Source organism: Colletotrichum costaricense (assembly GCF_030867565.1).
Source record: "Colletotrichum costaricense strain IMI 309622 chromosome Unknown Scaffold_9.1, whole genome shotgun sequence".
NCBI classification, from domain to species: domain Eukaryota; kingdom Fungi; phylum Ascomycota; class Sordariomycetes; order Glomerellales; family Glomerellaceae; genus Colletotrichum; species Colletotrichum costaricense.
Genome location: NW_026848238.1, coordinates 1,272,482 through 1,299,272, shown reverse-complemented (window position 1 = coordinate 1,299,272; position 26,791 = coordinate 1,272,482). Strand labels below are relative to the sequence as shown.

The 26,791-nt window shown below is 52.2% G+C and overlaps 5 protein-coding genes across 5 annotated transcripts; 2 read left to right on the top strand and 3 right to left on the bottom strand.

The window, feature by feature from the left end:
• Positions 1-3,382: 3,382 nt before the first annotated feature.
• CCOS01_09261 (uncharacterized protein) lies at positions 3,383-4,344 on the bottom strand (the record flags this gene model as incomplete). The annotated part of the gene is made up of 3 exons (XM_060457420.1): positions 3,383-3,481; positions 3,594-3,930; positions 4,265-4,344. 3 exons carry the CDS (start codon positions 4,342-4,344, stop codon positions 3,383-3,385), a joined length of 516 nt encoding a protein of 171 aa, XP_060312120.1.
• Positions 4,345-7,318: 2,974 nt separating this feature from the next.
• Positions 7,319-11,635, top strand: CCOS01_09260 (calcium-translocating P-type ATPase; the record flags this gene model as incomplete). Its single annotated transcript, XM_060457419.1, has 3 exons — positions 7,319-7,374; positions 7,450-10,791; positions 10,846-11,635. 3 exons carry the CDS (start codon positions 7,319-7,321, stop codon positions 11,633-11,635), a joined length of 4,188 nt encoding a protein of 1,395 aa, XP_060312119.1.
• A 2,656-nt stretch (positions 11,636-14,291) lies between these two features.
• CCOS01_09259 (Sir2 family protein) lies at positions 14,292-16,026 on the bottom strand (the record flags this gene model as incomplete). The annotated part of the gene is made up of 2 exons (XM_060457418.1): positions 14,292-15,613; positions 15,774-16,026. The coding sequence occupies 2 exons, from the start codon at positions 16,024-16,026 to the stop codon at positions 14,292-14,294; spliced, it is 1,575 nt and encodes a 524-aa protein (XP_060312118.1).
• A 4,503-nt stretch (positions 16,027-20,529) lies between these two features.
• CCOS01_09258 (clathrin-coated vesicle protein) lies at positions 20,530-23,617 on the bottom strand (the record flags this gene model as incomplete). The annotated part of the gene is made up of 3 exons (XM_060457417.1): positions 20,530-22,061; positions 22,117-22,960; positions 23,015-23,617. 3 exons carry the CDS (start codon positions 23,615-23,617, stop codon positions 20,530-20,532), a joined length of 2,979 nt encoding a protein of 992 aa, XP_060312117.1.
• Positions 23,618-24,800: 1,183 nt separating this feature from the next.
• Positions 24,801-26,122, top strand: CCOS01_09257 (branched-chain amino acid aminotransferase; the record flags this gene model as incomplete). Its single annotated transcript, XM_060457416.1, has 2 exons — positions 24,801-25,029; positions 25,098-26,122. The coding sequence occupies 2 exons, from the start codon at positions 24,801-24,803 to the stop codon at positions 26,120-26,122; spliced, it is 1,254 nt and encodes a 417-aa protein (XP_060312116.1).
• Between the last annotated feature and the right edge of the window lie 669 nt (positions 26,123-26,791).

Genomic DNA, 26,791 nt, shown 5'->3' with positions numbered 1-26,791 from the left:
GGCGTTTTCCCCCTCTGTTGAACCCTTCGGCTTCCCTTTCTTGGGGCTGGTAGGTTGAGACCGGGGCGCCGGCAGTTACGGATGGCAGTTTGGAAACAAAAGGCAAGGCAGACACACAAAAAAGTAGAGAGTATCGACATTTAGGTACAATGCGCGCATATTCAAATCTAGAAACACCAAGAAAAATATCAAACCTAAATATTCACCATAATGCTATATCATCGGAAACCTTACCAGACCATCACGCAATTTCTTGGCAGGCAGATAAAGCACTTCCCCCCTTCCTCCAATTTATTTTTTTTTTTTTTTTTATTATTTTTTAAAAAAAAGGACGAAGGAAAAAACCTTGGGCTTCATTTTCCTAATTTCATAACCTTGGCTGTCGTTGAGATAATCATCACGCCAATTCCCCGTGATGTCGCAAATTGCCAAGACGTAACGATCTGCCTCTAACGCCTTGCCAATGCTGTATGGCATGCCAAGTCTTGCGGGAACTAAGGAAAGGATATCGACTTGGCTTTTTTTTTTTAAAAAAAAAAATCTTTAAAAAAAAAAAATCTCCTTGGACTCTGGAGTCCCTTGGGGATGGAGGCATTGCTGCATGCAAGCACAGTATCTAAACGTTTGCCAAGCGTTGCCAAGAAGGGGTAGCGCAAAGTACACACGCACAACCGAACCATGTTCTTTTTCATGTTCTCTCTTTTTCAAAAGAGCAGTGCTCGGTTGTTGTGTCATTGAATGTTCAATATTACTCGAGCCAAAGAAAGGTTTGGATGAGATTAAACTTGTTCAGATGTCATGTGCTCGTTCAAGAGAGCTATTGTAAGTTGTTTTTTGCAGCCGGAGATTTCGGACAGTGAGCTGACCGCCTTTCGCTTGCGGCCCCGCAAGCCCGTTGGCGGCGGGAAGGCAAACTGACGCCACGCCCTCTCACACTGTTACACACACATACACACACGACAATCCGCAAATCCCGGACAATAGTATCGCGCGGCGGGCGCTGCGAGAACGAGAAAGTCTGGGAAGATTGTCTCGACGGGTTTGTTTCGGTGACACCAGGTCGAATCTCACCACGGGTCGTCAGACATTGGGGGTCACTACACACCACCACGTGGTTGGCTGCAGTGAAACATCTTGTGCCGGCGAGCACAGCCTCAATGACTGGCTTGGTATATACCTACCGAACCGGGTTGCCTCTTCGACTGGGTGTCACAAGAGTGGCCTAGCTGAGGCATGTTGCTTAAAGCGCGTATTCGATATGAACAAAGTGTCGATGAACACGATGTCTTTTTCAGCTGCAGAGGCCGCCGATTGAATCGAAAACCCGAGGTTTAGGAGAGAGCCTACGGGGTCATGAGGGAGCCTCAAGTTGCCTTCCGTGAGGGTTGAGTGTCAGATCGCCACCCGCAGGCCGACCCGATGTTTCTCCTTCCCTCGTTTGAATGATTGGGTATCAAGGAATTCTCTGGGTTGCAGTGATTGCCGAGAAAGTTTCGCTTCCACGCTCCGAAGCTGCTCAGCCTCATTCAATCGACGTCTGTTGATGACGGCGCGCAAGCCGGTTGGTTATGCAGAGATCAACTACTAGATGATACCTTGCCGCTGTGAGATATAGCGGAGAACGTATTTCAGTCTAGTCCGGCAGGCGGGCGGTAGGTAGCAAAATGGAGGGGGCAAGGTGGACTCTCGAGCGTCGTCTTTGGGGCCGCTCACTCATCGTCAGCTGTGGTTGTGGTTGGGGTTGTGTTGAGTTTGGGAAAGTTTAGACCTGAATCTAGAATCTGGAAGGGGTGAAGGCCGAGCTGAATATCACGGGTTGCGAGTCTGAGAGGGGGAACCGAGTGGGTTGATTGTCGGTTAGCTGGGGTCCGATGTCGTTGACGAAACTTGACAGCTTGGAAGGCCACCTCCGGCTCAGCTGGAAGTCAACTACCGCAGTGGACTGGAAAGGTAGTTTGAAGTCTTTTGGGACTCTGTTTAGCTGGCGAGTCAAGAAGCATACTGACTCTTCGGATGAGAAACGATAAGGTTAGTGTCTTCTGTAGTTGAAGACTTCTTTTTGGAGTTGTTAGTTGATTGGGCCGAATCCAAATGTGTGATTATACCACCGACAGCTTTGCGTGATGCGGGGCAAGATGCGGAGGTGAAGAGGCGTGGGTTGGATGGTGGACGGTGCTAGACGGCATTGGCTGATGGTTGGATGTTGATGTTTCGTCGGCTCTCGGATGTTGGGGAGACAAGCAACCGGAGCAAAGCTGTGGTACTCCCAGGTTGACCACGGATTGATGCTGGCCGTGACCGCGGATTCGTCGGCTGAATGGGAATTCTTCCTTTTCAGGTGTCGAGGCTACCGAATCCAGAGCGGCTAGTTTCTTTGGAATCGGACTGCGGTCAGGCATCCAGAGGCTGTAGTCAAAAGTTGTGAGATGAATGGGTTTGTCTTTGTTAGGCCTTCACCAGAGCTGGGTTGCCGCGGCAGGACACCCACAGACGTGCACTAGGTAAAACGAAGGTGGCAGGCATTTTTGTGGACACTATTGCACATCTAGGCGTTCAAGCATTCCACAGGTCAAGATCGGTTCCTCGAGGGTTAGGGCCGGGAGATCAAGTACCGGAATGATGATGACAATGCAGAGAAGAAAGCCCTGCTAAGCGAATCGACTCACTTTGTGTCAAGAGACCGGGCATCTAGACCGCCCAGAGCGGTAACCGAGAACGGGCACGAATCCAAAGTATAGCATGACATGGCATGGCATCGTATGTGCCCGTGGTCAACAAGGCAAGGCCGACCGACCATGGAGAAACAGTAGGTTTCTGGCATTCGCGGGAAGCTGGGATGTGGAGTTCCAGAAAAGGACTCAAAGACTCAGAGACTCCAAAGTCTGGACCTTCGTGGCGCCGTCTCCTTCACCCACGTCCCACGGGTGGCCCATGCCCGTCCGATTCGGCCAGGGCCCCGATGCCTCTCATGTCGGTAACGGAATTAAGTAGTGGGCACCCGCCATTCCGGTGCGAGGGGAGCACGGGATGGTATTTGGTATTCGAGGCAGAGCCAACGTGTCCAGGGCGCCAAAACAAACAAGCGGAGCAGGCCAAGATTGCGCTGGAGAACCCAACTGCAACTCTGAACTCTTGCGCCTCTGCAAAATAGGAGAAACGTCCCATCCGGCATGAATCAGAGAACCTGCCGTCTTATTGTTCATCTTTGAACAGACGCGGCCACTGTCGTAATTTGGCGACTTTGGTCTTGGCATCATCTTGCCTATGGATGCCAAGCGGTTCGGTTCGCCTGTTGTCACTCATTGACAAAGACAGCTGCTAAAGGGATTCGGGAATGCGATGAAAATTGTGGGTGGTCGTCAATCCAGCTGTTGCTTGCTTGTTACTGCTCTGGCCCGGGTCCATACTCCGTAATACGTTTCTTCCACTGTAGAATTATGGCCGAGAAATTGGACCCAAATGCTTCGAAGGCAAGTTTGAACTGTAAAAGGTTTCGCTCGCCTAGCACTTGATGCTTTCCACCCACTTCCCGGACTTGTGCCTCCGGAGTTCGCCTGTAGTATGCACAGCTCTCAATGATGATTGAAACATACCCTGATGATGATGATGATGATGCTACTACTCCTGGCTCCTGCGGGTTTGAGAGGAATTGCTGTGTTGAAGAAGAAGCTCCAAGTAAGACCGTTCATGTAAGACGTCAGATGTGCGCGATCAACTTGGAGTAAGCCACACCATCCTTCTCGAATCTGAGGAGGGGCGTTCCATCTAACGTGAGAGCTACGACTAGGAATCGAGTCGCTCGTCATTGTGCATGATCGTCGAGTAGGAGCCTGGCTGCGGTGCCTCTTTTGGTCTTGTGCGGCGATTGTGGTGTGGCCGCCGTGCCGCCCGTCAAGACAGACCGAGAAGAGGAGTGGAAAAAAGAAGAAGCTGTTGCGCAAATATCCGTACAATCAATGCAACTTTACACCTTGAGAAAAATTCGTGGAATTTCAAACCATGGAGTTTAGTTGAGGCGAGCATCGGCGCACATCTCGTGCAAACCCTGACCTTGTCCAACCTTGAGATAAGGTAAGGGACAAGCCATGCAGGTTCGAGTGCAATCCTAAAGAGCCCCATCGAGCGTTGGCATGAAAATTTGTCTTGGCGTTTTGGCATCTGTCGCTGCGTTGCCCCGCTGTTGAACTCTGAACCTCGAGCCGGTACTTTGTATTCGTAGTCGCATATCTGTATCCGTAGAGACAGTACGAATAGTGCAGCGTACCTGACGTCGGCCTTGAAAGAGATGACAGACCACCAAGCGGACACCACCTCAGCCGGCCGATGGTTGATTTGTTGGTGCATTTTCTGCTGCTCGTATCAAACAACCGGTCCCGACCTGCCAGACTGGGCAAGCCAGCGCGCACATCCCAACGAGCCAGTTAACCGCCGTAGCACAGAACAGGATGGTCAATGTCGCCATATTTCCGTCTACTTATTGGCGCCATTTCTGTCCAGTGCAGGTCAGGCAATGCGAATGTGAGATTTGCAAAACCCATTGCCTAGGCGCACTGCAAGGTATCCTGCAGAGTGGCCTAAATGACAGATGCGATTTGTGATGCAACATCTATCTCATCTCTTCCGAGACGGCTTGTTGGAATGCGATGATCCGAACTCGCTCAACAAGGCACGTCCTTGCTTTTTGGTATGCCCATGATCCCCGGTACCCCGGACCAAACCAGACAAGAGGCAAGGCACAATCATCTAGATGTGATACGGCACAAGTGTGTGAAAGAAGGCGAAAGCGTTATGTTCGACGTGGATGGCTGGTATGCCTCCCGAGAACGCCTGCTTCAGCACCACATGGAAGAGCCCTGGAAGCCCCCAGACGACGGAAAAGCCGTCGTGTGTATCAGACCAAGAGAGAGAAGATGCGGCACGGGGGAAGGGGGCTTACAGAGTAAGAAGCTGGTCGATTATTGGAAATGTAAAAGCTTTGTACTGCAGGATGCTGTTCTGGCTGTCGATCTTGGGCCACTGCAGCCTGCCATCCCACCCGCAGGTCTGGCCCGATCGAACACTTTGTCGCACTGTGGGTGTTTTTGGATTCGAAAGTTCCAATTACTTTGCCAGAACCTAAGTAGATGGTCATGTTGAAGACTAACAAGATGGCTGAATCAGATCTTATCGAGATGCTGGACTTGTACGGGAGTTAATGGGCGTGGGCAACTTGTGCTGCTCTGCTCCTCTAGTCGCAGGTTCAGAAGACGCTAGCCCTAGGTTCATCGATGATTCAAGTTGCTTATCCGTGAGGCGACTAACAGTATCAGCCAAGGCGAGCCAGTCCTCGTTTGGAGTCTCTCCAAAGGGACCTTGATTCCTTCGTAGCTTGACAGGTTGTTCAATAGCCGCCGGGCGTCGGGAGTCAAGCTGGCGCTCAGCCTCGAGGATGGAGGTCGGTTCTTGGGGGTACGAGTGCAAGACCCATGGCCAGATGATTGGTGTGACTTTGTACAGAGTATGAGGAGTGCCTACGCAGCATTCGTATGGGGCGGTATAAGAGTCGGTGCCGCAGCGGCCAAGAAACACGATGTCGAAACAAATGAAGCAGATGCGTACTGCGTACTCCGTACGGAGTATAGAAACGCTCCTGTCAAAGTTGAGGTAGCGCCGACGGTGGGCTTGTGGAGCGAGAGGTATCCGTTGAATTTGATAAGAGCGAGCATGTGCTATCCAGTCGTCGCGTTCTCGTCCTGATTCAGGGCCTGTTCCAAGCAAAACACCCTAGGCCAATAAGTCCACCTGGTTACGCATCATATATAGGCAAGGTAATAGTAGTAATCGCCCAGATGTTTGGAGTGTCTATAGTAAGTTGAGGAATGAAGTTTGACAACCTGTGAAGTCAGCAGCAAGACGAATCCAATGTTTGGGGAAAGGGGGAATCGGGATATTGGAAATATAACCGGTTCGATTCGGCTGGCGTCATTTTTCGAATCAGAATCTGAACGTCTCAAGGGACCGAACCCTTGGGGGAAAAGCAACGATGATGGTCTGTTCTATTGGAATGAATTTGAAGGACTTGGCTGGAAAGGGCGTCACTGCCACGACAGGTGGAAAGGAAGGGGGGAAAAAAGAAGAAGGTACCTTTGGCCTTGGCAACGTACCGTGTGAATTGGGAAGTTGCCCCACACGGGGCCGGGGTGGATCTTCCCACCTTTTGGTGATGAGGAGAGAGCGAGCCAGGGCTCCATATGTAGAGGGAGGTAGCTTCGCAATGGCTATGGGAGGCGTCGAGACATGAAGTGTACGGCGTTGATGAGCTTCTTTCTCCTGACAAGCTACCTAGGTACCTTACTGGGACCCCTTCCAGCAACGACGGGCAGGCTAACCCGCAAACGGAGTAGCAGCACTCCCAGTACAAAATACACCGGCTTACCCCTGTAGGGACCTTCCCTCCGTCCAATGAGGTATACTTCTTTGCACTGCCTCCTTCTTGGCACCACATGTGGGAGATCCAAACTCTCACTCATCTTTTCTAGACCATGCCATGGCATGGCACAACCGCCGCCTCCCACGAAATGCTCAACACAGAGGAGACGTGACAAGGGGCAAAACCTCCTCTTCATCCCATCCTGTGTCTGTCGTCCTGGATTTCGTTCATTTGCCCCCAAGGTCCCTCTTTCCCAGGCCGTACCGAACGGATACATCACTACCAAGACAGCCACCTGATCTAGTCGCTGGCTTGTCTCAAGCTCTTCTTACTCCAGTCTTGGCTCCTAGTAGGCGCTTTGAATTGGGAATGGACTTGGACTGATTCAAACCAACTTCAACGTCCCATCTTTCTCCCATCGCATCATTCCCTCGCCTTGTCTCTTTTCTCTGATTGCTTGGCTGCCCATTCCTTTGCGTCCCGCAATGTAGAGTGAGAGAAGGAGATACCAAACGTTTTCCTTTACCAAAACCACTTCTTCTCATCTTAGGACGTCGTGCAGTCATACGCACTCGCCGATATCCACTGTCGAGACCGACGACCGCGGATACCCTCATCGATATCACACCACGACGCGCCCTTGCGCTCTGCATAATACAACTACAGCACGCCTGCCAACCTCAACCTAGTCTTCAACATTGACGACAGGTTTTCGCCATTGTATCTTCAAAAATATAGTTTACCTCCTTTGGATATCGTCGCTCCTTTCGCCTCCCGGCTGCCTCCTTCCTTTACCGGCACAGCCTCACGCTACCACTTCTTTCGTACACACTGGCGCACTTCATTTGCCTCGCTTCACCATCACACGCCGCCGCAATAAGGCGGCAGTGTCGAGCTTGATTGGGAATCATGGATCCGAATTCTACCCCCGAAGATGGCCCTGCGCCGCAACGGAGGAATCGAGCGTACGTTTGCAGTCAGCGGCATCCGTTGGCCTCTGAACGATTAGTTGGATATAGGACTGACTCTCTTCTCTGTAGCCCGACCATCACCATAGACCCGTCTGCCACCGGTGTCGACACCACAAGTCCTGCACCAGCCATGGCTCAGGAAACCCAACAAGACGTATCCAACTCACCCGGATCGCCCAAAGATGAGGCAGTCAGTCCGACGACCGTACCGGAAGGTGCTGGTGCGCCGTGGTCAGCTTCACAAGAGAAGCCATCCAAACCGAAGCTTCGTGCCGACACCTCTTTCGACGCCAAGGATAGCAGCAGGCCCCAAAGCCCGCACAATGTGTCCAGTCCTGTTGCGACCTTGAGAGGCAACGACCGTGCCTTCCTGGCGGTTCCCAGCAACTTGCGCTCTCGACAGAATTCTATCGATTCCGACGACATGTCTTCCCAGGGCGAGACCATTGCTGTACTGAGCCAGTCAACCGAAAAGACTATGAAGCCCAGCCCCATGTCCAACGAGAAAATTATGAACGACGATAGCGCTCTGCGTCCAGACAAGGGCAGTGAAGGAGATTTCGTTGCGGAGAACAACCCTTTTGCTTTTACGCCTGGCCAGCTCAACAAGATGTTCAACCCGAAGAGTTTGGGCGCATACTACGCTCTTGGAGGTTTGACTGGTATTGCAAAGGGTCTTCGCAGTGATCGCAAGGCCGGATTGAGCTTGGATGAAGTCCACCTAGACGGTCAAGTCTCCTTCAACGACGCAACGGCTCACATTCACTCATCTGGGGATTTCAAGGAGAGCGAAACCCCGGCAGCCCCCGCGAGACAAAACACTGGCCACCACGCTAAGCATGACGACGGCGGATTTTCCGACCGCAAGCGCATTTTTAAGGACAACCGGATCCCCGAGAAGAAGGGCAAGACTCTTCTTCAGCTAATGTGGATTACATACCAGGATAAGGTTCTCATGCTTCTGACAGCTGCCGCAGTAGTCTCACTCGCTATTGGTATCTACCAGACAGTGGGCTTGCCGCACGCTCCCGACGAACCAAAGGTTGAATGGGTCGAAGGTGTTGCCATTGTGGTTGCTATCGCCATCGTTGTTATTGTGGGATCCCTCAACGACTACAGCAAAGAGAGGCAATTCGCCAAGTTGAACAAGAGGAAGAAGGATCGCAACGTCAAGGTCGTCCGCTCGGGAAAGACCATCGAGCTGTCAGTACACGATATTTTGGCTGGAGATGTGATTCACCTTGAGCCGGGTGATCTGATCCCCGTCGACGGAATCTTGATTGAAGGCTTCAATGTCAAGTGTGACGAGTCTCAAGCTACGGGAGAATCGGACATCATCAAGAAGCGAAACGGCGAGGAAGTCTTCACAGCTATTCAGAACGGCGATGACCCGAAGAAACTGGATCCTTTCATTCAATCTGGCGCCAGAATCATGGAAGGCGTTGGCACTTTTATGGTTACATCTACCGGTATCCACTCATCATTCGGCAAGACTCTCATGGCTTTGGACGAGGACCCGGAGGTTACACCCCTACAGTCGAAGCTTAACATCATTGCCGAATACATCGCCAAGCTCGGAGGCGCTGCAGGTCTATTGCTCTTCATCGTCCTCTTCATCGAATTCCTCGTCAAGCTCCCCAAGCAACCGGCTTCGGTCACCCCAGCTCAAAAGGGACAGGATTTTATCAACATCGTCATTACCGTTGTTACTATTATCGTTGTCGCTGTACCCGAAGGACTTCCCCTAGCCGTCACGCTCGCCCTCTCGTTCGCTACGAGACGCATGCTGAAGGATCAAAATCTCGTCAGGCACCTCAAGGCTTGTGAGGTCATGGGAAATGCCAATACCATTTGCTCCGACAAGACCGGCACCCTCACACAAAACAAGATGCAAGTCGTTGCTGGCACTATTGGTACTACCCACCGATTTGGCGGATTGCGTCCTGACGGATCCAACGATGGCGATGATTCTGCTCTCGATGCCTCTGCTGATATTTCGGTTGCGGAATTCGCCAAGATGCTCAGTGCACCGGTCAAAGAAATACTCGTCAACTCGATCTCACTCAACTCTACGGCTTTTGAAGGTGAGGTTGACGGCGAGAAGACATACGTTGGATCGAAGACGGAGACCGCGCTGCTTCTCTTGGCGCGTGATTACTTCGGCATGGGTCCTGTTGCTGAGGAACGCGAGAACGCAAAGATTCTTCAACTCATTCCCTTCGACTCTGGTCGCAAGTGTATGGGAATCGTCGTTCAGCTTCCCGGAGGAGGTGCCCGAGTCTACGTTAAGGGCGCTTCCGAGATTGTTCTCGGAAAATGCAACCAGATTTTCCGTGACCCGTCTCAGGATGCCACCCTTGTACAGATGACCGAGGCCAACTTCCAGACGGTCAACACCCTAATCAATACCTACGCCTCCCGATCACTCCGAACCATTGGCATTGCCTACAGGGACTTCGAACAGTGGCCCCCTCGCAATGCCCGTCGCGTTGATGGAGGCGAGGTCGACTTCGATTTCATGTTCCGAACGATGGCCTTTATCGGTATGGTTGGTATCCAGGATCCCTTGCGCGAGGGAGTTCCGGAGGCTGTTAAGCTGTGCCAGAAGGCGGGCGTTATGGTTCGCATGGTCACTGGAGACAACAAGCTTACGGCTGAAGCTATCGCTAAGGAATGTGGTATTCTGCAACCTAATGGGCTTGTCATGGAGGGTCCTGAGTTCCGCAACCTCACCAAGTCTGAGCAAGAGGCCATTATCCCGCGTCTCTGCGTTCTCGCCCGCTCGAGTCCTGAGGACAAGCGAATCCTGGTGAAGCGTCTCAAGGCAAAGGGAGACATTGTCGCTGTGACCGGTGACGGAACTAACGACGCCCCTGCGCTCAAGACAGCCGACGTTGGCTTTTCCATGGGAATTGCGGGTACTGAGGTTGCCAAGGAAGCTTCGTCAATTATTCTTATGGACGATAACTTTAACTCTATCGTTAAGGCTTTGAAGTGGGGTCGTGCTGTCAACGATGCCGTCAAACGATTCCTCCAGTTTCAGCTTACGGTTAACGTTACCGCCGTCATTCTCACGTTTGTCACTGCCGTGAGCAGCACTTCAGTCCTCACTGCTGTGCAACTGCTTTGGGTCAACTTGATCATGGACACGCTCGCAGCCCTTGCCCTCGCTACTGATCCTCCCCAAGACAGCGTTCTTGACAGAAAGCCTGAAAGACGCAATGCATCTATCATTACAACTACGATGTGGAAGATGATTCTCGGACAGGCCGTCTACCAACTCGCCATCACCTTCATGCTTTTCTACGGAAAGGAGACCGTTGTTCCTGGTCCAGAGCACATCCCTGATGATCAGATCGCCACGTTGGTTTTCAATACCTTCGTGTGGATGCAGATCTTCAACCAGTGGAAGTAAGTGTAAATTCTCTTCGTTATCTCGAACTCGAGGAACTAACAGCTTGATAGCAACCGTCGCTTGGACAACAACTTCAACATCTTCGAGGGCTTGACAAAGAACATGTTCTTCGTTGGCATCAGCGCCATTATGATCGGTGGACAGATCCTCATTGTTTTCTTTGGCGGAGCCGCGTTCCAGATCGCCGACGAGGGTCAAACCGGAACCCAGTGGGCTATGGCCATTATCCTTGGATTGATCTCCATTCCTTTCGGCGTGGTCATCCGTCTCATCCCCGACGCCCTTATTGAGCGTTTGATCCCCGATTACCTCAAACGCCGTGCCAAGGACTCCGTTCCGGGCCTCACGGTCTCAGATGAGGAGCAGTTCGAGATGTATCCGGAGCCATTGTCCGACGTCCGCGATGAATTGGCATTCATCAAGCGCATGAAGGGTGGACGCTTGAACAACCTGAAGTTCGCTGTACAGCACCCCCGCGAAACCTTTGCTCGCTCGCGCAGCCCGTCACACTCGCGTAGCAACTCTATCAAGTCACCCTCTACGCCCACACGAGAGGACAGCTTCGGCTCCCTCGCCGCAACACCCGAGTCGCGCAAGCGCTCTCGCAGCTCGCGCAGCCGCTCCAACTCGGCCCTCGGTGCTCCTACCGTCATGGCCGGCATTGTGGCTGCCGGCATTGCTGCCAACTGGCAGCCTGCCGAACGGAGACGTCGGGATAGCGACGACTCTGACAATAATGTTAGGAGAGGGGTCTCTCGAGAGAACTCGATCAGAGAAGAACCCCGGGAGGAAACCACTACAAACGAGAAGGCCGGAGATGAGAAGACGGCCAAGCAATGAGGAGTACATTAACTGTTGCCCGGTACTGGCGACATCACTTACATATGGTCACGTGGAGTTTGTGAGCGAAAAGAAAAATTTCAGAGCGCGCAATGTATCTGTACGAGTATTTGGTTCTCATGCGCGGGGTTTTGCGACAACCGGTCATCCCGTTTGAGGAGGCTTTGAGCCCTCACTTTTTTGCTTTCACATTATTATTAGACCGATGACCGTATGCAGACCGAACAGGATAACCAGGGGACGAAAGCCTGAACATATTAAGAGGGAACTCATAATCAGTAAAAAATATTCTTAACGACCTGGCTGATGAATTTCTCAATTCGCAACTCCAAGGGACATGTGAAGTGAAAGGTGGATTCTTGAGATGCAGAAGTTCTCAGGACGAAACAGCTGGGCAATGCTTGTATACAATGAGCGATAGAGGCAGTAGCTGAGCAGACAACGGTTGAAGCCGTATTACTTTGACTGAATCCATGAGAACCCACGACCCACGACAGTGATTGATTGAGGTCTCATCACGAGGCATCGAATGGTTTGGCCAGTCATGTCGAAAGATTGGAAGGCGAGTTAGTTACCCCCTTGCAGAGATCTCAACACCTAACTGTCTAACTTCATGCCTCCATGAGAAACCAACAATACTCACCAGAAATTACTCGATAAAGAAAGGTTTGGCGAGCGGGCGGGTGTTGGAAACACTTTTCGTGGCGGTGTCGCTGGTCCTAGTAGGTATACGAGACGAACTTGAACATCAACACTATTCGGACACAAAGAACCAGATGCAGCCGATGACGGGGCGAGGTTGGTTTACAGCCATGGTTGCCAGTGGCACACTGTCAATTTAGCCCGATTACATGGCTAAATGAATCCTACTTAGGGATGCGGTGACCGCAACAACGTCGAGCTGGCTTTCTAGGCAGGTTTGCTGCTGAAGATACGGCTTCTGGTTGTCAGCTGATCGTGCCATCTGATGTATCCTCGTTGATCACGGTGTCGCGTTTGCCTTGAGGCATTGTTGCAAGTTCTCGCTTGAACTCGGCACTTACATCCCCGAATCAACCCTCCCGTCTGCCCCCGCCCTGTAGTGAACTTCACCCAGATATCCTGTGACCAATACAAGGTAGGGCAAAGGTAAGGGGCTTTACCGCCACCATCGAGGCTTGCAAGGGGGTTGGTAGGTGAGGCAAGGTAAGGTATAACACGCGAGTGAGGCTCAATGAGAAGAACGGTGATGCGTGGTAGCCTGCTAGGCAGATACACGTAAAGGTAACGCAAGCAACCAAACCTCAGTCCCGCCCCCACCCTCCTTGCCAAGCACCGGGCTACCCTCAATCAGTCGTTCGTATAGTAAGTTGCGCTGTTCGGTTGCCTTGCTGGGTAGGTCACACCGGTGAGCAGGCTGTTTGGACAGCCTTGAGTTGCCACTCGACTCTTGAAGTATGGTTCGCGGGGGTTGATGCACTTTGGCGCATGTAAGACGGGTAGGTGACAGAATGCTTGAGTCACCACTGCTGCCTTACTCGAGATTCAACCAGCGCTGCCTCGTCTGGGCCGTTCTGCGCTGACTTGGCTTACATTCACATCTATGTATGTACCTTACGATATAGCTTGTTCAGAGACCATCGTCACAGTGAGCACATGTTGAACTCCTTAGTATCGTTGACATCTTGATGATTGCAATCCATTGATCAACTATCAAAAAACGGGAACCTTTCTGTCTGAGTTTCTGCCTCTAGAGAAAAACGGACATTTGCGCGAGTGCGCGCGTAAAATAAAAGGGAAAAAAGCCTCTCTAGGGCCCCTCTCTCTAGGTATTCTGACAAAACGAAACAAATTAAAGACACCAGGCAAACCAGACCGTGCATGGGTTTTCCTTTCGCGAGAGCCTCAAACGCCGTTTCCGCCACGTTCTTCCTTTCCTCCGTCAGCCCTGTTCCACCTCCGTTTTCGAATTAAAAGCCGACAAAATAATAAAGCAAGTGCAAGTGAAAAAAGGGCTCAAAACATCGCAATCTGTGGTATCAGGAAAGAAAAAGAAAACCTCGTTTTGAGGTTTGAGGTTATGAGTTGATGTATTCCTCCGTAAAGGGAACAACGCGATGACCGTTTTGGCTGCCATATGAAGAGACTCCAAAAGGTCGAGATTACTTAGGGTGAGAGGGCTGGTGCAGAGCGCAACTACGGATTCGCTGACCGAAGTGGCGCGGTGCTGCCCTGTGTTGTGCTGTGGAGTAATAGGGAAAAAAACCATTTATGCCTGACGCGCTGTGTCTGGCCAAAACCGAGAAGGGGGCGACGTGGCGATGGCCCGCAGCCACAAAGCCCCGAGACTTGACCGGGGGCAGTGAGTGTAGGTTGCGGTACCAGGCTGTTCGTTGACGCTTGCATTGCTGCTACCGGCAATAGTGCCGTTCCGTCTTGTGTTTTGGGGGCTTTGTGTCGTTTCGTCGAATCAGGTACCGTATATGGGCATTCTTCCCCCTTCTAAACCATTGACGGGTGCCGCGTGAAGCGCTCTCAGATGCAATTGTCTGAGAAAGCGAAAAGGGCACGAGGGGGTATCTGTAGGTAGAGACAATGAGCGGACAGAAAGAAGAAAAGCGAGCAAGAGAGCGAGGGTGAGGTGGTTGACAACTTGCAAGAAGAAGAAGTTCCAGTCTCAGACAGCGTCTCTCGACCTTCGAGGCTTTCTGGGTCCCTTGGTCGGTTTCGCCGTCTCGGACTCAGTCTCGAGCTTGGAGATTTGCTGCATAGGCGGCGGCGGCTGCTTGGGGTTGACGACCTCAAAGACGTGTCTGCTCACGCACCCGCCGTCCGGGTTCACCTTGACGACCTGATCCTGAGGCACCATCTCGTGCTCGAGCGGCCAACCGGCGCGGCGGCACAGCTCCGAGACGACGACGTCGCAGTCGCCCAGCAGGTCAATATCAAAGTTGATGTGGTTGACGGCCTGGCGCGAGATGTATATCTGGGGGATGTTGGCCGGTAGCCACGATACTATCTCAGACACCGGCGTCACCTTCAGACTCGTACCGATAACGATGACGAGGTCCACCTTGTCGCGGTCGTGCTCCGTCAGACGCCTGCTGAACTCATCAGGCAGCGCCTCGCCGAAGAAGGTGATGTCGGGCTTCATAACGCCCACGCTAGGGATGTCGTACTCGCCGTCTGACGTCGAATCGTCGGAGCTGAACCTGCGGCGCTTTCTTTCGGTGCCCGCCGAGCGCTTGCGCTTACTGCTGCCATTGGGACGAAGGTTTTGGATGCAGCGGGGGCAACGCGGGATCTTGCCAGCTTTAACGTCGGCGAAGATCTCTTCGCCATCGCACTTGAAGCGACACTGAACACAAGTCGCGGTTGCGAAGGAACCGTGACACTGGATGAGCTTGTCCTGAGAGATGCCGGCCTTGGCCTCAAGGTTGTCAATGTTCTGAGTGTAGTTGGTAAGCAGCTTGCCCTTCTTCTCAAGCATGGAGATGAAGGCATGAGTCGGTGTAAAACGGTTGGTCGACGGCAGAATGTCCTTGGCAACGGTGTAGAAGATGGTCGGGTCATGCTTAAAGACGGAAATGTCAAACACCTCCTGCGGGTCGTTGAGTCCCAGATGCTCAAGTTGAGAATAGAGACCACCCTTTGAGCGGAAATCGGGAATGCCGAGCGAGGTAGAGATGCCCGCACCAGTTAGGACGATGATGTTCTTGCTCCGCTGTAGCAGGTCCACGGCGTCGTCCACCGTGTTGAAGCGAAACAACTTTGCGCGTTTAGACAGCTCTCGGCTGATGGCCAGCGACAAGAGACTGAAGTAGGCCTCATCTTCGGCACCCTCGAGGAAGGCGGGAGGCTTGAGGCCAAAGGCCGATAGTAGCTTCTTGGCCGTGTAGCGTCCGGCGTCCACGGTTCTTCTACAGAATTCTGCGGGACCAAGCGCTCTTAATTGGTGGCGCAGGCCCATGGCCTCGTCAGGCGTGCAGCTGTCCGGATCTTTCAGGCACGAGTTAGCAATCAGGTAATAGAAGCGATCGAGGGTGAGTGAGTAATATGAGGAACACGTAATCCCCAAAACATAGGTAGCAAGGAATTGTCATGCTCGCCTGCATGAGTAGTGTGTGAGTGGGTGAATGAATGACTGAGATAGACCTACCATCCGAGGATAGTTTTGCATCGCCCATCTCAGCGATGGCATCCTCCAGCAGAGAGTCGGTTTCCCATGCAGATTCTTTGGCATCTCTGACGCGTTCTTCTAGTTCCTGAAGACCGACGGCGTGCTTGATGTCCTCAAGAGTTGGGTTTTCGGGAACCTCAAACTTGTCCACCTTGTACGCGGCGTTCTTGTGTTTGTTGTTGTTGCGCTTCTTGACCGTGACGGCTTTTGTCGCCGCCCGTTGAGTCTTCATCTTGGGCTTCGTCCTGTTGACAACTGCTCTGTGCGGCAAGATGGGAAGGAGTGAGGGGATGATGGCGTTGTTGATGAAACCTCCCTTCGTGGATTAAGGGGTGATGAGATGAAGCTTGAAAGTTGACGGAAACCAAGTAGAGTAAAGCAGGCTCACTTAGCTGGGCGTACGTGTCTGCTTGTATGGATGGGGTGCGAGACTGCCGACCACCCGACAGGTTTATTTGTGAGACAAGGCGGGATGATAGCCTGGACAAAGACTGGGCTGGTATGGGCTGGGTGAAGGGGAAATGAAGAGCGGCAAGAGTTGGCTGCAGAAATGCGTAAGAGAGAGAAACGACACTTGGACCTCTTCTTCTCTCTGTTACGCTCTTACCAAATTATCTTGTTCGAGTCCAGGTAGACCGATTGACGATTTGATGGATTTGTGCAAAGAGAAGAGAGAAAGTAAAAAGCCGAGTGTGTCTGTGGATGGGCAAGAAGATTTGACAAAGTTGCAGACGGTCGGGCCCTCAAGGGTGTGAGAAGGAGGGTTTAAAAAAAGGATGCCTTGGCTGTGAGTGAAGTTGAGTGCGGTGGCCGAGTTCCGCCTTTTTTCGCTCGAAACTTGTCGGTTATCTCCCTAGGGTGGCGTGACGAATATGACACTGAGCCCTGGTCTTTATTAAACAAGCAGGCAAGCAGGTAAGCAGCAGATGGATCAGTTGCAATTCTGCGTGAACAGCGGGAGGCGGCGAAGAACCAACAAACGGCGAGGCGAGTTGGGTAGACGGTAAGAGTTGACACCAAAGTCAAGTGGATGATGGAACAAGTGGTGGGTGGACCGGAAGTTGGTTTCCCTTTGAGTCGCGTCTGATGGTAGGGAGACTGGGATAAAGAGAGAAACTGAGTTGCAGAGTTGCGATGGGTTGGCGAGAAACAAGCCGACCGAGACTGAACGGAAGCGACGGCCTAGAATTGATGGAGGGACTTGTTCAAATTAGGTCCCCGGTCTCCGGATAGGATGGGAAGGGGGAGAGGGAAAAAGAGGAAGGGGGATGTGGGAAGGAAGTTGAGTGAAAAAAGCGAGCTAACGTCGTCGTCGGTTTAGGTGTAGAGTACCTCAATGACTACTTTTGGTGAGAAAGAGGGTAAGGTGAGGTAAGGTACCAGGCAGGCCATAGAGATGGCAAGAGCAAGAGGGAGAGGAGGTAAGCAATCGAAAGGGAAGGAAGCTGGGCTAATGAGAAAAAAAAATAGGCTAGCAAGTAATAGCACTTGTGTGTGTGTGTGCGTGGTCGACTGCGCAGAGAAGGGGATATGAGTTCGGAGGGAGAGAGGGAAAAGGGAAATCACGGAAGCGGGCGAACGAGATCTGGGCCCCCGTAGAGACGATCGAGTAGGCAAATCAGTGGGTAAAAGGTATTCTGGTTGGAACGTGGCACCGAGAGTGAGTGACTGAGTGAGCGACCGACCGGCCGAGTTACATAGCAAAAGTAATTAAAAGGACAAGAAAGTACAGATACGACGAATGATCGAACGAACGAGTACGACGACCTACGCAGTACAGCACCAGAAAACCAAGCCAGGTAAAAACGGGAAGGGCAATCAAAAAGGCAAAAAGGTTGACCGGGGGGATCCGTCTTAGTAGACTAAGGTACATGAAAGCATGGAAGCGTAGTTTAGCAATACTCAGCTGAGGCAGATGTAGACGCACGCGAATACAAATCCAATAATGCCATGCTAACTACCTAATCATGCTTGCTCTGTAATCCGATCGGTCTTATTCCAGTGTGTTGCCCCCCAAGTTCTCTACATCTCCATCAGCGCGATGGAGTTGAACCATTGATTGATGGATGAGACGTAACAAACTATCAGCGCGCTGTCAAAGTATGTCAGTCGGGGCAAGGTTAAGTTAGATACGTGAATTGAGCCAAGGCATCTGTCTCTAGCGGCGAGCATAAGGGCAAGGAATGTGAGGAGAACCTGAACACAATGCTCAGCCAGGCACAGGCAGACAGGAAAGCCACCTGAACCACTCCAGATCGCTCGCTGGATGAAAGCACTCAAACCGTATTATCTGAGTTAGAGCGTAGGGATAGGGAGACGGAGGAAGACGAAAGAAAGAAGGAGTGTGTGGGTGTGCGTGTACAGTACAAACCCGTCCAACCAAATCTAGTAACCAAACACACATCCATCCATCGTTCATCCTCCTCCGTTCTCAACCGCGTACCCGTCCTCACATCAGAGAGTTTCGGAACCTGGCTTCAAATGAAACTCAGCCATCCTTTAATGGTCTTCCGCTTATCAGCATCGATGGTAAAAAGACTCTCTACCGGATCTGTCACGCTTGATGCCATCTCGGTTTCCCCTCCCTTGCCTCCCCCGTTGCGGCGAACGTCCCTTCGCTCTTGTTCCTTGTTGTGATATAATGATTACCTTGATTACCTGCGCCTAATGTCTGACCGGGGTGGTGGTAGACTGGTGACTGGGTCCAAGACACACCTCACACTCACACGTACACGAGTGGCAGCCCTCCAATCAGATGAATCCGTCATGCTCACCGTACCTAACTGTACCCGCCACACTTCCGAATAGTACCTCCATTGAGGCCCATCGGCGATAATCGCTGTCATCATCTTCATGGAAGAAGTCGTGAAATTGCATCCCCTTGCGGTCGTATTTTCAATTCGTTAATCATCGCATCAACTCTGGAAGGCTGCTCTTGTCAAGAAGAGCGTATTTTGGAGTTTCTATTGCGTTGCTCCGTCTCATGCAGTCTCTGACTTTGCTGTGACCTTGGCTTGACTTGTTTGATCCGAGCGAGTGACGCTCCCAGGATGATTAACCCCCTTGGCGTCAAGAAATGTACTCACCCCCTTATCTAACCTTGCCGGACTCCATCACAATGGGAATCAACTCATCCGAACGAACATCAAATAGTTCAAACCAGATGCTTCACCGCCCGGTTCTCTGAACAATAACAGCCCTTGATGAAAGAAACAATCTCTCTCGTTTGACAGAACCTCCATTCCCATCAGTGACCACCAACACGACTTTACCAACATAACTCAAAGGAAGCCATCCGATACCTCTACATTCAAGGAGAACCGTGGCTCAGCCCACCACCCCCCCCCCCCCATCCCCCCATCCCCCCATCCCCAAATATGCAACGACAATCATATGCCGCAGCAGTAGGTATCTTTCTCTAAACGGCCGGTAAACGAGTGTTTAGAGCCAGCGCCAATTTTAATGCCCTACCTTTCACCTCACTCGAAGGGCTCCGTCCTGCATGTGACTGACCGGCGCGGTTCGTTCGGTCGCCCACCATCACACACCCGGCTGGTTGCGTTACCCAGAACAAACACTAATTGACCAAATCCAACCCAATGCCAGCCCAGGCTTGCCAGTCGCGCTGGACGACTCCTTCTTACTGCTTTCTGTCAGAGGGGGGAGGAGGTAAACCCAATTTCCTTTATTTCAATCATAAGCCAAAACTTGGGCGGCACGGCGGTAAACCTGAATGTATTACACTTGTCTGAAGTGACGGAGTGCCATGATGATCTACGGATAGACATCATCGAGAACGTGATGGTACTCTCTCATAGGCTAGGTACTTTACGCCCGTATCCTTGAGTCTCTAATGGCCATCTACTTTTTTATCGTTTTCCATCGATATGTCTTTCCAAGAAGATGAGTTCTGATGTCTGCTTGAGCGTGACGGGCTCAACCCCAGATAGGACGTAGAAACAGCAAAGCATGGCGAACCGTCAAGAAAGTGGTCGGCGACTCTTGAACATGGATTTGCGTAACTAAACGCCTCCGGGCGGGGACCGCAGGTGTCACTCTCTCCGCAAATCATCGCATCATGGACAAGCCTTTGCTCTCCCCCATTCATGAAACATATCCGTTCCTTTCCCAAACCACACCATTCATTCAAACAAAGTGGCATAATTGTGCCCGAGTTATCACTTGTAATGACATCCATCTTGTCCGACCAGAGCGAGCGACGACTCTGGATTATGTACCATGGTTGAAAGAGTCGACAGGGCTTCATCGCATCAGCGCTCCGTTCTTGGCAGACTTCACACCGGCAAAATCTACCTGACCCTTTCGTTCGTCATGTGCCACGCCAACAAACCTGTTCAGTCCACGCAACTCGCAAAAAATGTTGACTTTGCGGGGGGGACTCTCGGCCCACAAACACTAATTCCGCTTTTGCTTCGGTTTTTGCTATCGCGCCATCCGTAACCCCTTGAGTCGTGAGAGTTTCCTCATCCCCGACTCTCTTAGCAATATCAGTAGGTGATAGCGAGTTACTGTTTTGCTCTTAAATGGCACATATACACATCAACTTAGAATCATATGGCATTTTCTCTTCGACCGATGAAGAAATGTCCGGCACGGTCCCTCAACGCCCTGAATTGCGCAACTCTACAAAGTATCAACTCATGTGTGTATCATGTAAATAACTCTGGGATGCCCTGACTGCAACCAAAGCTGTGCTATTTCCAGAGAAAGCCCCCTAAATCAGACTCTCGTACTTATCCAACCCGCTCTTCTGCTGGGGCTTCTGCTGCTGTTGCTGCTGCTGTTGCTGAAGGCCAGCCACGCCGTTCATACCCATGTTACTGTTCATCATACTATTCATGCTGCCGCTAGACGCCATGCTCATACCCATACCAGGCCGCGAGCCCATACTGTTCAGGCCATTCATCGATTGTTGACTCATCATGCCCATGCCAGTGCTAGCTACAGGTTTGCTGAAAGCGCTCAAGCCTGATTGCACAGGCGGCGTGTGACTGGGAGGCGGCGGTAGGCTAAACCCGGAAGATCCGGAAAAGCCACCCGTCGAATTACCGGCGGGCGGTGGCGGCAGGGAAAACGAAGATGACTGTGACATGCCTGGCCTTTGCCCACCGAGCGACATATTGGACATGGGCGTACTCATTCCACCAAAAGCGGAGCTCGGAGGTGGCGACATGGAGTTACCGGCCGAGAAGGCCGGCGTCGATGTTGACGACGACGACCACGGATTAGAAGTTGCTGCCGACGCCGTGGACCAGTTGATGGATGAGCTGGGCTGTGCCGCTGGCTGCGACATTGGCGAAGTTGGCTGCAGAGGTTTAGAGAATTGAGTCGATGTTGGAGTCATGGTTTGGAAAGAACCCATGTCAGGCGTCACCGTCCGGAAACTAGGTTGAGGCTTAGGCGCTGGAGGTGGTGCTGTCTGAGTAGGACTCGGAGTTGACCACGCAAAGGCCGGAGTTGCTGACCTACTCCCGGGCGCGGGCGAGGTAACTCTGGCTGCCGCAGCGGGTGTCTCTTCCCAGCTAGAGAATGCATCCGAAGTTGACGTTCGTGTCGTTTTGCCCTTAACAAGGCTCTCAAAATCGTCTTCTGTCGCTCCATTGGAGGCATCAAAAGAGGTCCCACTGACGCCGCCAAAGGCCATGAAGTCCTCATTAGCCCCGGCAGTGCTGCCGTTGGTACCAGAGAGCTCTTGCAACTTCCTAGTCTGTTCGTCTTCCACTCTTTTGGATAACTTCTTGATAAGGTCCATGAAGCTCTGGAACTGTTTGAGATTGAGCAAAGGGCCGAGACTCATATGCCACAGAATGGGAAGGATGTCAATCGCCACAAACTCGGCATCGGCTGCTTCACCTACAACTCGCAGAACGCCGTGGGCTGCCATCATGACCGCAGGCTCTTTCGTTTTGATAGCCTTGATCAACGGGATGATCTTCTCCTGCATGGTGTATTTATCCAGCATGCTAGAGGATGAAGTTGATTTCTTCTTTGAAGTACCGAAAGCATCGAGGCCATCGTCTTCCGCGTCGGATGTTCCGCCACACAGGACGACGAATGCTTGGCAACCACGCACCTTGATGGCCAAACTACTCGTTTTGCTAAACACGGCCGCAATGACTGGGAATAGCTCATTCTTGATGGTGCTAAAGTCGAGAACTGGTAGAATAGATGGTAGACCTCTCAGGGCCGCGTCAACAACGGCCGGTGTTGGTGCTTCGATTGCTGCGTAAACGACGGGCAAGATATCTAAATAGCTGTCAGTATGTCCCGCTAGATATTTTCATGTTGTGGGTGTTGTTACCATCAGTGAATTCCTTGCCGTTGCAGTTGTTGCAGATTGTAGACATGTGTTCGAGCACAACCATCAACCCAGCATCCTTCGTCGGGTCCCTCTCAGGAGCCTGGTCCTTCTTCGGGGGTGGGGCAAATGTTGCTTTCAATGCTGGCCGTACTTTTTCGGCAAACACCCTCCTCGCAGAGGGTAGTAAATCAACGATGGTGAAGACGTTTTGAAGAATCAACGCTATAAGATCCTTGTCTTTCATCTCTTCAAGCAACGCTGGTAATAACTTCTTCTCCATAACAGTCTTGGGGAATGAAGGCATAACCTTGACTAGTCCCCTCATGAACTGAGCCTTCTCGTTTGGAGTCTTTGCTGGGAAAGCGTCCAAAAACCTGATTGTCGAAACAAGCACGTTGTTGAAGTATTCACTTTCTTGAAATTCCTTTGCTGTGAGACGCTGAGCAGGTCGTCGTGTTATCAGGCGCGGCAAAACATGTTGAACCAGCTCCTTGGGTAAAGGTCGTGATGATAAGAATTGGTTGGTAGCAGACGGTACTGTGGATGACGAGGCGAATGTTCTCTTGTATGTTGATAAGCTGCCGTGAGCTTCGATGGGAGACTGATGTGGTGAGTTGTAAAGGGCCACGGCCAGGAGACCTAATGAGAACATGTCGGCAAAGTGGGTAAAGTTGTTGTCAATGACAAAGTCGGGAGAGGTGTAGTCGAGGTTCAGCTGCACAAAACGAGGCAGTCGAGGGTCTGGGTTGAGCACCTCTGACAGGCTGATGGGTTGAAAGGAGGTCGGCTTGTTGGACCCCTCTGACGGCGCGCAGAAAGCGAGACCACTGATTTTCCAATCGGACTGTTTCGAGTCAGCAACAGTGCATGGTTATCAAGACCAATAGGCTGCACTGACCTTGGCGTTCACGATGATGGCGTCTGGTGTCAGGTTTCCGTGCACCAACCCAGCGTTCTCGTGTAAGAACTCCAGAGCTTTGCTGATTTGCAAGAGACCCTTCTGGATCTCGAGCTCGTCAATCTCCAACTCGCGCCGCCGGCGCACACCATCAGAATCTTCGGTGACATAACGACTCGACCGACCGCCAACCCCACCACTCCGTTCCTGGTCGTCCTTCTCTTGCAGCAGAGCCGCCAGAGAGCCCGTGACAGCTTCCGTGACGAATTGGAGTCCACCACCTCTTGTTTCTTCCACTGGCTCGACGAGCTCGAGAACGCTCGGGTGTCTCAGCTTCGCCAAGCTGGAGGCTTCCTTCTTCAGGCGCTCGATAACCTCCTCAGTGGCTCGCTTGAAGGCGGACGCGCTTGATCTGCCTAGACTGCTTCCATGGCTGTCGAGTCCCTTCTTGTCAAACACAAATACGCTGTATGGTTTTCCGGTAGACTTCTTCTTGCAGTCGTAAATCTTCCATGGGCCGGCGGACGAGGTCTGGGTCGAGGAGATGGAGTAGTTCGCGGTGATGTTGGTCGATGATATCGACTTGAGTGCCGAGGAGAACATGGTTGTGGTATGTCTTATAACGTGGGTCGTCTACGTCGTCGTCAAGGCGGAGGAAACGGAACTTGAGGGAACTCGATCGTCATGACGGTTTGGAGGCAGATATGGGGTTTGCGCCAAGTCGGGACGTTCGTCAAGTCAATCGCGCCCACACTCGGAAGGAGGAACGTAGTCTTTGACCACGAGCGATGTAGGTGGTGGAGGGTACCGTGGAGGGGACACTTTGGAAATGTCGAGAGGGACCTCCGACGAGGCTTAATCGAGGAAGCTTCCGGAGATGCGCCGGGAGTTGGTATGGACTTGAATTCAATAAAAGACAGCAGACGCAGGGCGCAGTGACATGAAATTGGCAAGTTGGCCCAAAGATGATGTTCTCGTTCAGCCGCGTCGACTTCCACGTCGCTGATAGGCAAAAGCGTCTCAAGTCCAATCAAAATGACCATCCATGCTTTTTAGCGATGATCCCACAGTTGCCAGTGCCCACCCCTGCGTCTAAGGTAAGGTAAGGTAAGGTAAGGCTTCAAATAAGTTGGGCACACCTTTACCTGCACTGAGATTGGGGGCGCCTGCCTTCTGGTCGCAGCTTAGGGGAAGCACAGAAGACACTGAACCAATTGGATGGCTGACCTAAGCTACGGAGAAGGTCTTCCATTTGGGTCAGCTTGGCTCTATACATAGGTACCTGGTAGGTTTCCTTACATCATCCCCACCATCTTGAAATCAGTACCTGAAAGGTACGTATTGCGTGCTGACCATGCTGCCATGCACCTGCTGCACCTCAGATAGCGGGACGCTTCCGGAGCCGGGACCCTGAACGAACAATTTTGGATCTCTGGATCTGGCGGCGCATGGAAAGCAACGGCTTAGAAGTCCGATAACGCTCCGAAATCCTGACTCTTGCCGCACCCTACACGCCATCCTCAAATTGCGCCCTTCGCCCTACTACACTTGTCTGTCCTTTATCAAGCATTGGATTGGTCAATTGGTTCACCGTTGACCGCAATTGAGGATTTGGTATCTCGGTTTCCTTTTGCAAAAGAGTCACACTCGCTCTCCCATCTTTGAGTATTTATCTGAGCATCTTCGTTCCTGTGTTTTAAGGTTTGGAGAAAATCCTCAACCTACTCCTTTTTTTCTTCACTTTCTGCTTTATACCCAACCCAAAACACCAAACAGACCGATCGCCATGATGCGCCAGTTCTTCCCCCGCGCCGCCGGCGCTCTCAGAGTCCCCCGCAGCTCTCCCAGATTAGCCACCGCATGGCAATCAGCAAGACTCTACAGCGTCAAGCCCGCCGCCGCCTCTGCGGCCAAGCCTCTGGGCCTCGATGCCTCAAAACTCACCATTGAGAAGACAAAGACTCCCGGAACGCTGGGCAACCCCGAGGAGCTTGTCTTCGGCCGCAAGTTCACTGGTCAGTCAACTGCCTCCTCTCTCAACTCCCCATCACTCAATGTTGCAATTGCTAACCGTTTATCGCAGACCACATGCTCACCATTGAGTGGAATCAAGAACAGGGCTGGCTCGATCCCAAGATCGTCCCCTACCAGAACCTCTCCCTCGACCCCGCGACCTGCGTCTTCCACTACGCCTTTGAGTGCTTCGAGGGCATGAAGGCCTACAAGGACAAGTCCGGCCAGGTCAGACTCTTCCGCCCCGACAAGAACATGGCCCGCCTCAACAAGTCCGCCGCCCGCATCGCCCTGCCCACCTTCGAGCCCACCTCCCTCATCGAGCTCATCTCCAAATTCGTCAACCTCGACAAGCACTACATCCCCGACGAGCGCGGCTACTCCCTCTACCTCCGCCCAACCATGATCGGCACCCAAAAGACCCTCGGCGTCGGTCCCCCCGGCTCCGCCCTGCTCTATGTCATCGCCTCCCCCGTCGGCCCCTACTACCCCACCGGCTTCAAGGCCGTCTCCCTCGAGGCCACCGACTACGCCGTCCGCGCCTGGCCCGGCGGCGTCGGCGACAAGAAGCTCGGCGCCAACTACGCCCCTTGCATCGTGCCCCAGCTCGAGGCCGCCAGCCGCGGCCACCAGCAAAACCTGTGGCTCTTTGGCGAGGAGGAGTACGTCACCGAGGTCGGCACCATGAACATGTTCGCCGCCATCAAGAACAAGGAGACAGGCCAAAAGGAGCTCGTCACCGCCCCTCTCGACGGCACCATCCTCGAGGGCGTCACGCGTGATTCCGTCCTGTCCCTCGCCCGCGAGAGACTCGTGCCCGAGGGCTGGATGGTCTCGGAGCGCAAGTACACCATGAAGGAGCTCGACGAGGCGGCCGAGGAAGGCCGCCTCATTGAGGCCTTTGGTGCCGGTACCGCTGCCATTGTCAGCCCTATCCGCACCATTGCCTGGAAGGGCAAGTCCATCAACTGCGGTCTCACCGAGGCCGAGGAGTCTGGCGAGATCACCCTGAGAATTAAGGGCTGGATGGAGGCAAGACAGTATGGCGACGAGGAGCACGAGTGGAGCTACATTGCTCCGGATGTTGCTGCATAAATTTGGTTGTCAGAACGGCATGTAGACTTGTAGATATCCAACTGGAAAGCGCGCAATATGATTGTTAAAAAGAAAAAGGCTGGATTTCAATTTTGGTAGTGAATGAGTTTGGCATCGGCGATAACCCACCGCCCTCCTTCTATGATTGATCAGATTTATTTCTTGGGCTACATGAATCCGTGTTGAAACGACGGCCAAAGGTTCGATAAGAACAAGTAGCTTACCAGAAGAGGTCACATTAGTAGCTTTCCTCAGTATTCACTTGCTAAAGCTCCATTGGCGCCATTGGATGTCTTCCTCGCTATACACACTCAACAATATCAAATGCTGAGTTTCGAGCTATTGTCACGAAGCTCCGTAGCCCTATGCCATGCGTCATCAATAGCAAATCTAGTCATTGCAGAAGGCTCACGAAGATCGAAAGGCCCTCACGGGGTTGAGTAAAAAAAGGGCGGTGAAAAAAAGGAAAGCTAGTTCAAGGGCAGGTCATATACACTTTTCCCCAGGGAAATAGAAAGAGGCACCGTCGCCGTGAGAAGTTATCGGCAGCGAGCTTGCTTTCCCCTTCTGTGGAAATATTTCTTTCTCTCCCTGTTTCTCCGCTCCATCCTTTCTCTAGAACATCATCTTCCATCCTCGCGGCTCGGTTTTCTTTGTGTCTTCCGTTCC